This window comes from Pocillopora damicornis, chromosome 7 (assembly GCF_964200805.1).
Source record: "Pocillopora damicornis chromosome 7, jaPocDami1.2, whole genome shotgun sequence".
Taxonomy (NCBI): domain Eukaryota; kingdom Metazoa; phylum Cnidaria; class Anthozoa; order Scleractinia; family Pocilloporidae; genus Pocillopora; species Pocillopora damicornis.
This window is the reverse complement of record NC_142676.1, coordinates 18,494,184-18,507,067: the sequence shown is the minus strand read 5'-3', so window position 1 is coordinate 18,507,067 and position 12,884 is coordinate 18,494,184. Positions and strand designations below refer to the sequence as shown.

General features: G+C 38.6%; 1 protein-coding gene across 1 annotated transcript in view; it reads left to right on the top strand.

Moving 5' to 3' along the window:
• The window catches only part of LOC113665189 (codanin-1), a 31,217-nt gene extending 28,319 nt beyond the window's left edge, over positions 1-2,898 (top strand). Inside the window, exons 32-35 of the mRNA XM_027180853.2 lie at positions 144-223; positions 481-594; positions 1,341-1,413; positions 2,059-2,898. Of these exons, the coding sequence (XP_027036654.2) occupies positions 144-223; positions 481-594; positions 1,341-1,413; positions 2,059-2,228 (437 nt within the window). The 3' untranslated portion in view covers positions 2,229-2,898. The remainder of the gene's footprint in view (positions 1-143; positions 224-480; positions 595-1,340; positions 1,414-2,058) is intronic.
• The last annotated feature ends 9,986 nt before the right edge of the window (positions 2,899-12,884 follow it).

Sequence of the window (12,884 nt, the reverse complement as noted above, 5' to 3'; positions counted from 1 at the left end):
TAACGTGCAATTATTGCTCGTTAGGTCCCACATTACTTTTAAAAATGATTTCCCTTCTGCAACCCCCTTTTGAAGACATCTAACAGTATTTTAGGTTTCAGCATTGATAAATGGTTTGATGTTGGTGAATTTTTTCCTTGTAGAAAGTCGTGTGGCGGTTCCCTTTGCAGGATTGCTTTCTATTCCTCACGTGAACCTGATCATGTCTTTGGAGAACAAACGGGTATGGTGTTAAATCAACGATAGACATTCCTTTTTTTTGTTGTTACAAACGAACGAGTTACTTTTCATTCTTCAGGGATCTCTCGCGTTGCAGATACCTCGTTGTGTAAGGACAGCGGCTAAAATCCTCCATGAATTTTTAGTATTTGAATGTAGCAAATAACCGCTATTACTGCAAATGAGTCGAGGGTGAAATATTGTTCATTTTTTTTGTGTTGCGAGTTGTTTGTTTAAGCGGCGTAACTGGTGTAATTTCAGGTCGTATGGGATAGTCTTCAAGATTTATTTCTTACGCTGATGGACAAACAACTGGTTCGTGGATATGAGGTCGAGCAGTGTTACATTGGTGCTTTGGGAAGCGTCACAGACGAGGTTAGATGCTTACAGGAAAGGTGTTACTCGAAACGTTTCTCTCTTTTGTTTGTTTGTTTGTTAAGTCCACTGTTTGCTCACTTGCTACAAGGTATTGGTCTTCCTCCCGGTAGAAAAAGGTATATTATTGACAGGAAATCGTTTATTTGCAAATTGTTTTCAGTTGGATCATTCTGTATCTTTCTTTTTTTCCCAGTGAAGATTAAAATTTGTTGATTATTTTCGTTCGCGCGCTAAAAACAAATTCCCAGCGGTTTCTTGGCTGGAAGGAAATCAGCTTGGTAGCTTAAAAAGAACATGCTGCTAGTGAATATGCAAGCGTTCAAGGTGCAATGGCAGGAAACAGTTTGATGAGACAGAAAGTGTGACTTTGTTTTTGTCCCTTAAAGAGTTTGAAACAGAAGGGATTTGCAAGTGCTGGTGAAAACCTTTAATTCTTTAACTCCCATGTGCGACCAAGACGTAATTTCTTCTAACTATATCAATACAATTTCAAGCGGGCAAGTGATGAGAAGAAAGAAAAAAATCAACAAGGGGATCATTAGTTGATCCAATACCAAATTATCTGAACTAACATCACAAGAATTGTATGGCAGATAGTAAGGAGAATTGCTGAGGAGGTCTAGGGAGTGAAACTGATCGGTTAAGCACACTGCTTAGCATGAACAGCAGAAAATTGTGCAACTTACGAAGCTTTGGATGAATTGAATAAAGTTTTATTGTGGTATCCTTCTTACATTTTGAAGGAAACTTCTGTTGAGATTGGAAGAGCATCTTTTTCTTTGATGTTGGCATATCACGAAGGAAGCAGACAGACAGGTATTGAGAATTGAACGGATAATGGTTCAATATTCAACCACAAGCCACGGTGACCAAAATGTCTCGTTATGTAATATGTCGCTGCCTACACAGCACCTCCGGAATTTTGTGAAAGTCAAAGGGAGGGCTTTCAATAACACAACTCCAGCTGAAAGACGGCGGGGTTGATTCCGAACAGAAGACCTCAGATTCGAGGATTTTTCACATGATGAGAAGGAAATGCAACGTGGCAAAGAAGTACCCTATTGGGAGGGATAAGATTACCACGGCTTGCCACACCATCGGGTGATAAGAGAAATTTCCCATTGAGTGTCGAAAACCAATACCAAAGTAATCCCAGTGTCCAATCAGAAAAAAGGTTTACCTTATCAGAAGCCAGCCAATGAGAACTCAAAGTAAAAACAAGGAAACTGCTTGAAGCGCGGGAAAATACAAATGACCAAGTCGCGGTTGAATTGAGTTTTAAATTTGATTGGTCGAGAGGATTGCGCGAGTTTTCTGGACCAATCATTGAGCAAAGTTTAGTAAAACCGAAGCAACGCCTTATAACTTTACTTTCAACACTCAATTGAAAATTTATCTATATGTCAAGTTGCTTAATGATGAACAATGTTTTGCTAGCTCATGTTATTCATTGTCATTTAGATTCGCAAGATGAAACCCGCAGGACTGTTCATCAGTCTGAGTTTTCCCTTCTCCTTTCTGTTCTGAACCAGAAGTTTTCAGACAACGCTGTTTTGTCCAGTTTGTTGAGAGACTGCATCAAGAATAACTCTGGGGTCATTCTAATGTCAGAACTTTCTGCTGTGGAGTAAAAGACCTCTTTTCCCTCTGCGGTTTACAATTACACATATAGAGATAATGCATGGAAGGTTAACGAACACAGAGTGTGGTCTATGATTGAGGACAGACGAACCGACTTTTCATACTGATCTCTGTTGTAATTTTCTTATGTCGTTGACCGAGCGGACTCTTTTTTAAAATTTGTCTAACAGTCGGTGTTGCGAGTTGCAAACTGTTCTGTAACGGGAGAATTTAGGCAACAGGAAGTATTTCTCACGACTTCGTCAGCGGTTCAAATGAACTTGTCTCAGCCCACTACGATAAGAAAACAATCTATGCTTTTTCAGGAAAAATAGTTTAAATCACAAACAACAGAATTAATTCTCTTTACGAATAATACAGAAAAAAAAGTAGAATCGGGCAACTCGAATTATCTTAATTTGTACTTGAAAAATGAATGTGCACTGTCAAGCTGGCAAGACTGAGCATAATATTGCCATTTCACCAAATTTGTATATAGTATAGGAAGTAAAACCCAGTATAAGTGTTTTTAGAGCAAAGATTGTGGTTGTTGGGGTGAATGACATTGTCCTCTTGCTAAATGCAATTTTCACTTGAGTTTTGAATTATTGTGTGCGTGGTCTACAAAATCCTTGCCAACTTCTCAATCAATCAAAAAAAATAAAGCAATTTTTAAATCAATGTCGAAAGTTATACGGGATACCCTTGGTTTTGCTTCACTTCGCTCTGTGATTGGTTCAGAAAATTCGCACCACTTTCTCAACCAATCAGATACAAAACTGAAACTAAACGGAACCTGGTGCCTCGCTTTTTCCACGCTTTAGGCGCCTTGTATTTAGCTTCAGTTCTGATCGGCTCCTTATGATATTTTCTAATTGTCTGTTGTGATTATCCTCCTTTTGGTTTTACGACATTCTATCGGAATGCCCTTTTAAAACCGCCAAACTTGACTCCGTCATGTCCACTTCCTCGGTTTAGGACTCAAAAATGCTACAAGCAGAAAGTTTTGAGTCTTTTCAGTGCAGACAGAGGGATCACGCCTTTTTGGTGATTGAAAATGACAACGGAGCGTTCTTTATAGTGAACTAAGGGAGCAAATGATACAGCAAATAATTCCGTCGCCATTTACCATGTTTTACTTTATTAAATCAAAGGAAAACTTCAAACGTATACAAAGTAAGCTAGGAGAATGCACTTCTCTTCATCGCCATGATACTAAAGACACGATGGTACTTCCTTCTAGTTTTGCGTTTCCTGGCAAATAATTCCAGGTGCATGTCTCTTAAGTAATCCAGCTTCAGTTGGAGGGACGCAACTGTTGTCATTCCGCTTCCCTGGAGGAAATATGTCCGCAATACTTCCCAATCAGGTGCATACATTTCTTGTTTGCATTGTATGGTTCACCAACTTTCCATGCCGTCTGGTCAGTCAGCGGTGTGCTATCTGTCAAGTAAAGCTTGTTGTTTCCTCTTCTTTGAAGTCCTATCCATGGTTCATGAGCCGTCAACTTCGCCGTCTTCTTGAGAAGGTTTAAGAGAGACTGATTTTGGGTGGCTGATGTAATTTTAGCGAGTTATCCTCCAAATGTTTGGCAGTATCTCCTGGCGTCTTTCCATTCCCTGGTTGGAATGTAGAGGACTTCCATAATGAACTCAACTCTCTGGGCAAACTAATTGTGATAAAAATAAGGAGGAGGACAAAAAGTTAGAACGGTGCTGTACAGAGTGAGTAAAGATAACTTTTAGAAAAGGGGAGTGGCCATAGCCTCAAAAATGGATGTTTAGATGAAGAAACCGCACTGACAACTCTTCAGATCTTTTACACATGTCCTTGTATTTCCCACACCTGTTTCAGTACTCGCCAAATCATTTCCAGTGATGGGATAAATGAAATTTGAAAGTCTCAATGAGCAAACCATTCAAAAATCTCTTTTTACCAACCGTGGAACGGTCCAGTATTATACGGCCTCGTTTCTTTTCTGGGTCCTGAACACCGACCCTGCTTTTTAGACGGAGCGGGATTGGTACAAGTGCGCTTGCGCTCTTCTTCTCCGTCTCTACAGACAGCGTTGCAATCTCCCCAGTCTCCCCAATTCCTCCATCTGGCACAGACAACGATTTCTGAAAGAGACAAGATGTGTTTAAAAAGTATAGTGTAGGCACTTCGTGCTTTAGCATTAACTGAACAACAACACTGATGTTATCATTTTTCATCTTGCAACTTCTGTACTTCTCAATACAACAGAGTTAATCGCAGCCACTTTTGAAGAAACCGATCATACAATAATCATCCCTCTTGCATGTACTCCATCCCTATTTGTCAAAGGAAATGGCGACGTTCTCATCGTAACGGTATTCATAACAGCTGGGATGATCTTGTGGGTGGCAACATTTTCCCACGTCTATCTTGTTCAAAATAAATGTTCACCATAAACTAATCAGTACGACGTAGAGCCCAGACGATATATCTGAAAAGAGTAAATAAATTTGATTAACTGGCTCTGAACTGTTTTAGGCAGTATTGTTGGAAGAAAATTATTCGCTGATAGACACTCAGCTAGTTGATCAATCAATGACTGGTCGCCCAAGTTGATCTAAAGCTTTCGACAAGGTCAGAATACTCAGCTTTTAACACTGAAAAAAATCCCAACGCACCACCTAAGGGCGTAAAAAATTGTTTCAGCAGATTAGGGGTACAAGAGGAGGAAAGGTAGAGAGCAGTCTGATCCGCATATTGGAGCAGCACAGCATCACAGCACCATCCCTTCTCCAGGCGTACAACACTTAAATTTCGTCTCTCAGAATCACTCCTCCAAAATCCCCGAAGGTAGGAGTTGGTTTTGGGGAAAACCGACCATCCCGTCAAGCTCCCCCATCAGTCTACAATGTACCTTTGGCACGGGACACGGCGTCGCACGGGGCGACAGTCGCTGCCCCCGCCATGGGAGTAGCCGTGGCCCTCGGTAACACCCAGCAGGAAACTGATACATGGAATGGCAGACACTGGCTGCATCCTGCTTCCTATATGGACCTAAATGCGTGCCATTGATGAACCTGGTAACGAGGTTTTGTACACCAAGAGTCTCTGTCGCTCAATTTAGTCCATCATTTGACCTCAGTCAATTTGACAGAAAATTGTGGAATCTTAATGTCGATAATATCAATTCAATAATCAGGCTTAAAGGTGAAGATAATACTGCAGTCCAAAATTGATTACTTGACAGTAAAAAAAAAAAAAGCAAATGCTCACAAGTTTACAGGATATTTGAACATTTTCAACCAAATTCCGAGCTTGTTTGATTGCTCGTTTATTCATTGACTTTGCAACTGAGCTACGATTCCCAAAAATTAAGTATTTGCACGAAACACAGCCCAACTGAGGCTGTTAAACTCCTCCCAAACTATTTTGGTCCATAACCAAACATGCCTGGAACGCAAATCCATCGAGGAAATCTTTGAAAATTTTGACTGGCATGAAATAGCACGAAACACTGTACAATACTACGTTCTTTGTTCACGTTTAAACTCACTCCAAGCATTTATTTCTTTATTTTTTTGATCAGATAAATGAATGTTTAATCGTTTGTCTCACGGTGCAAAGTCAGGCAATCGATTATAATAATTGTTTTTTTTTCCTGAAGTGAAAAAAGGATACAACAGAAATGAAGTAAAGAGTATAAAAATAAACAGTGTCAAAATAATAGCTATGTAAAGCGCGCCGTTTTGCGAAAGTCTTTAGGCCTTCGTGAGTAAATACTTACTTACCCACTTACGGACTTACAAAAATGATAACTTACGGCGTTATTGGTCGTCACGTGTGGAAATGAGCCAATAACTACAAACCAAAACATGATGCCAGTATAGAGGCAAGCCCAAGCGAAGTCCATTGCAGCCTCTTGTTTATGAAGTCTAGTACATGGAAAAATGGATTCGTAATTTTTGGTTGGTCTGAAAATTTTAATTGTTCTGTGCTTTATTAATGTAACCGTCACTAATGTTAAAACCTATTTTTCAATAAGATAATTTGGTACATTGAGTTTATAATGTATTGAATTAGGCTCCCTAAAGAGTTTCTAAGCTGACATTTCGAGCTTCGTCATTCGCTCTGACGTAGGGTTGACGCTCGAACCGTCAGCTTTAGAAGTCCTTTACGGTGGCTGATTTACATTATCAATTAAGTTGATAAAACCAAACTACCTTGTAATACTCCCCACCAAAGCAGCACCACAACTTCTTTAGTAACTTACCCCTTTATATACTCATCTATATTTCAGTAGTTTATCTAACATGTCAACACTCGCGTAGTTTAGTATGGTCCGGCTACGACATCACAGTGGTGAACAAACCACTCATCACCCTTCAACAACAGTTTCCGGCCCCAAAATTTCGACCATCGTTGGAATCGCAAACAAATGTTGTTTATGACTGTTCATGGTGTTATATTGGTGAGACTGGCAGGGCCTTCAACACAAGAAAGAAAGAACACCTCAGAAATGTGAAAACCGCGGCAAAAGGCTCAAGAATTGGATATGCGAGGCGACGAAGAAGTATGCAAAGGCCCTCTATTCGGTCGCAAACACTGTATCTCCTCTTTCAAACCTAAACTCCGCTTTACATTCGGCTTCACTGATGTTTTCGTCAAAGTTAAATTCCTCATACTCGTAGTAAGGCAACTCTAAATTAACTGGTTAATTTGTCTCATAAAGAAACATAAACTCTTCATCCGTCAATAGCCCTTCCGCGTAAGCAATAACAATCATTTCACGAGTCTTTCTTAAAGATGCCATGATGAACAAAACGTTGTCGTCCTCAGCTTGAAATCTGCTCCTTAACGTGAAAAGTTTCCCGCCAAGGTAGTCGTCATCGACCCAGTCCCTCGCGCTCAATGTTAACGTCCTCGAAGTCAGCCGTCCAGGTATCTTAAACTCTCCAATAGCCACCAGTGTACACACTATGAGACTGCTACATGCAACATAATACAAATTATTGAGGCTGGAAGAAAATCACAAGTTTTTGATCATTGAAACACCGAGAACTGTCCTGGTTTTTAATCGACGTGTAATATCTGGTGTTGCATGTCCCAAACAAAATAAAAAAGTCAGTCCTCGACACAGAAGGATTCAATGAATCCAGGTATCATGCAACTACATGAAATCTACTGGAATTTAGCACAAAACTTGAACGCGATCTTTGAAGAATGGTTGTAATATTTAAAATTTAAAAAAATATTAGCATGAAATGCAACGAAAACCTTACCTTATTGTACTAGCTTTAACAGAAAAGTAAGGAAAGCCATGAAGCAATGTCAAATTCTCGTCTTCCTAGGCTTTCCAACGTATGGAAGAAAATTTCCCAGATACCTCGCACTTAAAAACGCAACCAGAATCTTACTCTTTCACCTATTCGAAGCGTCCCAAAAGGTGTCAAGGATAGCCCATGAAATTCTCAAACTTCGAGCGCGGAAATCTTAACGATCTTTTTACACTTTTGCTTTGCATCCCTCCCCTAGTTGGGAAGTGACACGCAGAAGACACGATCACAACGCACTTTGATTGGAAGAAGTAAAACTGCATTCTATTGGTTATAATGTGTGAGGACATAACCACAACGGAAGACACAACTGCAACGCTACAGTCGTGAGAGGCTGGCAGTAATCGTCTTCCTCGGATGGTTTCGGTGTTTACATATTGTTTTATGGTAAGAACGATTAGAAACGCAAGTGTTCGAATATGCAGTTCACATGTATACTTTGTTTGGTCTTTAAAATGAGTAGTAGCGATGGACCTTCATCAGACATCGGCAATTTCGATTACTTGGACAATAAAACCTATTTTTCGTACCCTTGTTTTGCGCTGGGAAGTTAGGTGTGCAAATTCTTTTAATCTAATGCAAATTTGGGAGTGCGAGATAAGGGTCTAATTAAAAAACTCGAAACAATACTGATCCCCGGATGTCTGCCTTTCTTATTCCACTCGGTGTTTCACTTCAGTATTCAGTAACCCGAACTAAATCTGCGGCTTTTCATGGTCAACTTAACCTGTGTCGGGCTTCGTGTTGGCCGACAAGGGATGCTTAAAAAATTTAGTTTTGCTGTGACGTGTTTTTATTCACTGGAAAATGGTGGAGTCTTGATTAAATTGAAACAAATGATGAGCAAGTAAAAGTCTCAAAGTCCTTTTAAGTTCAATCATTCAGAGAAACCAGAAATGTTCATGAATTTGAACTAAAGAACCCAGTCTGCATTTTACCCCTGGTCTGCAGTCTGCAGCCTGCAGTATGTGTTTTAAATTGACCGCCGTTTTAAGCTTGTTTTGCGATCACCGTTATTCCTGTTATTCGTTGTATGAGGCGTATTTGTTCCTGTTTGGGTTTAGTGGAAAACGCGGTTCAGTTGGTTCAGTTGGTTCATTATTGAATTATTCAGGAACAATTGCCCGGGTGAACATGTTCCTTTTCATCAACTGAGGAACACACGGTTCCTGCAAGGCACGGATCTCTAGCCGAGAGGTTATTAGGCTTGAAGGTCTATCGTTTCCTGATTCCACGAGCGCTTGTTGGATATTAGATGGAAATACATGTCACCAACAAGCAACGTAGCGCCGAGTTGGCTATAACGAATTTTATATCCAACAAGCGCGAGTGAAATACTTGTTTTACAAATTTTCAATTTTCGATGATGCTGTGTGAATGTATTATAAATGTTATTTAAATTTAATTAACCAAAAGTCAATGTTACTTCCGAGCGCTTGAATCAAATGAACTTGAATCAAATGAACTTGAATCAAATGAAATGTGCAACGCTTTACGACCGTGTGAAAACTCAATACTGGCATTTAAAAATGTTTTGCGGTGCTGTGCCAATATTATAGCTACTGGAACAGACTTCAAAGGTGAGCTTTCTCGACTAAAGGTTCTGGTAGAGTGTGGAAATTGCAGCTCAAAATTTGAGTCATCGTGAAATTGCGAAAGTAACAGGTTGTTCTTTCTGTTATGGCAGCGTTATATTTTTTCTAGAACTAAAAACGTTTATGTAATATGCAGCATTCTATCTATTTCCCATTTTTAAGCTAAGAAGGTAAAACAAAGATGATATAGTTAGTATATTCGCCCGTTTTCAAAAACGTTGCAAATTTGAAAATATATATTAAACAGATAGACCTTTTCCTTTCTCATCAAAAATATCTTTTTTTTTTTAGGTAATGTAGTATATGGGTAGAGTCTGTATTTTAATAAAGTTGTATTAACATTATTAATTAAATAAATCAGGACACTAAAAATGCAAAATTTCATAATAATGTAAATAGTCTCTCGAGTATCGAAAGGAAGTGTGTTTTAGGAGGTGTCTGCATCAAAGTTAATATATATTTGTTCTTCAGCTCTAACGATCACTATAAGCTTTCTTCCGCGACTTCAAGTCACGTCTGTCTTAGAGACGTGAGCTTGGGACACCTGTGGTACGTGTTGGAATGTTGTTCCTGTTTTCTGGGGCAATAAAAGTCGTCGTGGTCCGCGCACATTGTCAGTTGAACAGGTACAATTATTCTTGAGCAACTCAACCTCCCTATTCACTGGTATGTACAAAAAATATTTCCTTTAGTACAATCTGATTTTAGTACAATCTCACTTAATTTCTGATCTAAATTCACGGGAAAATTGACTGAACTTAAATTTCTACTACAAAATTTCCATTTCAGCCATACATTCTACCATACTATCTTTCGTACTATTTTGTTATTTTCATCCTCACGATATGCTTATCATTTTAATGAGTTTGGAGTTGGTGATAACCTACACCCTCAAAACATTGTGGACAGATCGTTCAAACTTGTCATATTTAGCGCTAACACTGCGGGATATATGCATTGAAAAACAACAACGAGGCAGCTAATTATAGAAAGCATTTAAAACTGGCAGAGTAACCAGCGTGAAAAATGATAATTAAACTGAATCAACTTTGTCAGTATTTCAAGCAAAGCATTAGTAATTTTTTAAATGTTCTTGGTTTTCACAGCCACCTATTACATTCCAAGTGAGTCAATTACTTTTTGACGGTACCTCACCTAAACAAAGTCAATAAAATATCTGGATGCAGGGAACGAAAGATAAGACATCTTTCTTTTCCACTTCTTACAATGTTTAAGCTGATAATGTTTATGTTCACCCTGAAAAACGTCATCTATATCTGGGCCTTGTTTTCCAGAAAACTTTGTGTGCATCTGGGCCTTGTTTAACAGAAACTCTTCTCATTTCGCTTTTATATTGATGACAGATGAAACTTAATCAAATGACTCGTGTGGCGTCGCGCGCTCTTTTATGAAAATAACATTTAATGAAAAATTGCAGCATGAAGGCGAAATACGACGGCGCGAGTAGGGCAACAAAGAGACGCATGGCTTTGTGTTCGGTCCTACGAGATGAACTATGGAAGCCGAAAAGGGACAGTCCAAAAATATTTTACAAATCTGAAAAAATGTTCAGAATAGCTATCTTTGAGACAAATAGTTTTTTTAAAAGGTTGTCAAATCGAGAAAACAATTTGGTTTGTGGCCTTACCGATCGTTTACCAAATTTCTTAATTATCAACAAATTATCTTGGACAGCGAGCAATATGACTAGGTTTGCACGTGATTATTCTTGCTTTGATCCGGATAACTTTTTAGCAGATGTTCAGTCAATTCAGTGGGATAATGTTTTTAGGGAAAATGAGATGTTTGATTCCTTTTACTCTGTGGTCAATGCTTCAATAGATAAACATGCTCCTTTAAAAAAGTTAAGCGTTATATAAAAAGTAAGTCCCAAAGTAATCACTCTCGACATAAATTTACAAACTAAACAGAACAAATTAAAGTATATTTTAATTCTAAATTATAAATCTCAATTATAAAGAGTACTTTACTTATCATGTTAATAATGCAAAAGTGTTTTACCCTATGCCGTCTTATTTTGTTGGAACTATCACACCATAATCTCATTAACGAAGTAAATCCTTTGAACACCACGTACGTGATGGAATGTTGTTTCTGTTTTTGGGGGCAATAAAAGTCATCAACGTCTAGGCACATTGTCATTTGAACAGGCACGATTATTCATGAACAACTCAATCTCCCTACTCGCTGGTATGTACAAAAAAATATTTCCTTTGGTAAAATCTGCTGTAAGTACAGTCTCACTGAATTTTCTGATCTAAATTCATGAATAGGGGAAAATTTACTAAACTTAAATTTCTACTGCAAATTTTCTATTTCAGCCATACATTTTATCGTAGTATCTTTGGTACTATTGCCTTACTTTTAACACTCGCGATTCGCCTATCATTTTGATGAGTTGGGGTTTGGTTGTAATCTTTAAACCCTCAAGAAATTTTTGATACTTTTGCGTCTCGCAAGCGGAGAAGATAAGGGTCGAGAATTTTGATAACTAAGGGAGCAACCATATGTAGCAAAAATTTGTCATTCACGCGTTCTCCGTGTTTATGCTAATATTCTCATTCGATTAAAAACGTCTGGCTCGACCACTTAATATCATTCTCAAAGATGAGATGCTATTTCTCCTTGTTCTTTTCTTTTTAAACCTTTATTTTGTGCTTGGTTTGTGGCTATAACGTTAACAAAAGGGAAGGAAACATCGATTATGACTTTAATACCACACGAGTATTACTAGTAACATACAGATACATACAAGTACACACAGGTCATAATTTGCCATTTTTCTCCCTTTTTTTCATTAAAACCGTCAGGACCTATTTGAACAACGCTAGGAAAAGAGAATCATCTAGTCTGAATTCAAGTTTGAGTTAGATTCGTGTTGAACTTCTTTCAACGAAAACAAAACCATTACCACTTGGTACCTGATGAATAATTATTTCTCCTTGTTAATGGTGTCACGACACCTCAGACCTTGAAACTAGAAAACCTCAGACACCCGAAAATCCATCGGGCAGAATGCCTATTGTTCTCGCGACATTTACTTGCAATGGCGAAAATATTATAGATCCGTGATATTAGCGGCGAAGCGTAAACAGGAAGACTCTCATGGGTCGAAGATCAAACGCGCTTTCCTCCTAAGGGAATACTGCCTAAGCTCCTTAACTTGTCAAGGTGGAAATCTGCCAAGCTCCTTCTCCCACGAAAACAGGATAAAAAAACGTCTTTGGGTTAGGATCGAAAGAAAAAAAAAAGAAAAGAAATGAAAAGAAAACAGCCTCATGTATGTGGCGCATGTGTGCATTCAATCAAAAACCGTTTGGTGACTCTTCATGCATTTAAGAAAGATAAAATGGAGAATTACACCCGTGTGTCTCCGTATGTATTCGTATGTCACTCGTATTTGGCCGTACGTACTCGCATGTTAATAGTATGTTACTAGTGTGTTGATTTAGTCATGATCAAAGTTATCACCCCGAAATAGAAAATGTTAATTTCCGTTTCGCTTAATCTTCCGTACCGTTGTCCATTTGTTGCCCTTCCGCGTGCATCTATCGATTGTTGAATCTTTTTCTGTTATCTTTTTTCTTGTTGTTTTTGTTGATCTTAGTATCTTAAGTGAGCAGGACTGTTGTGTTTGAAAACTGAACTCAGTGTCAGCAAAGAAACATGTTTACCCCTGCAAGAAGGCATCTTTTAATCTTCGTGTACGTCATCGGCTGGTTGTCATCATCTTGGGCCGAGG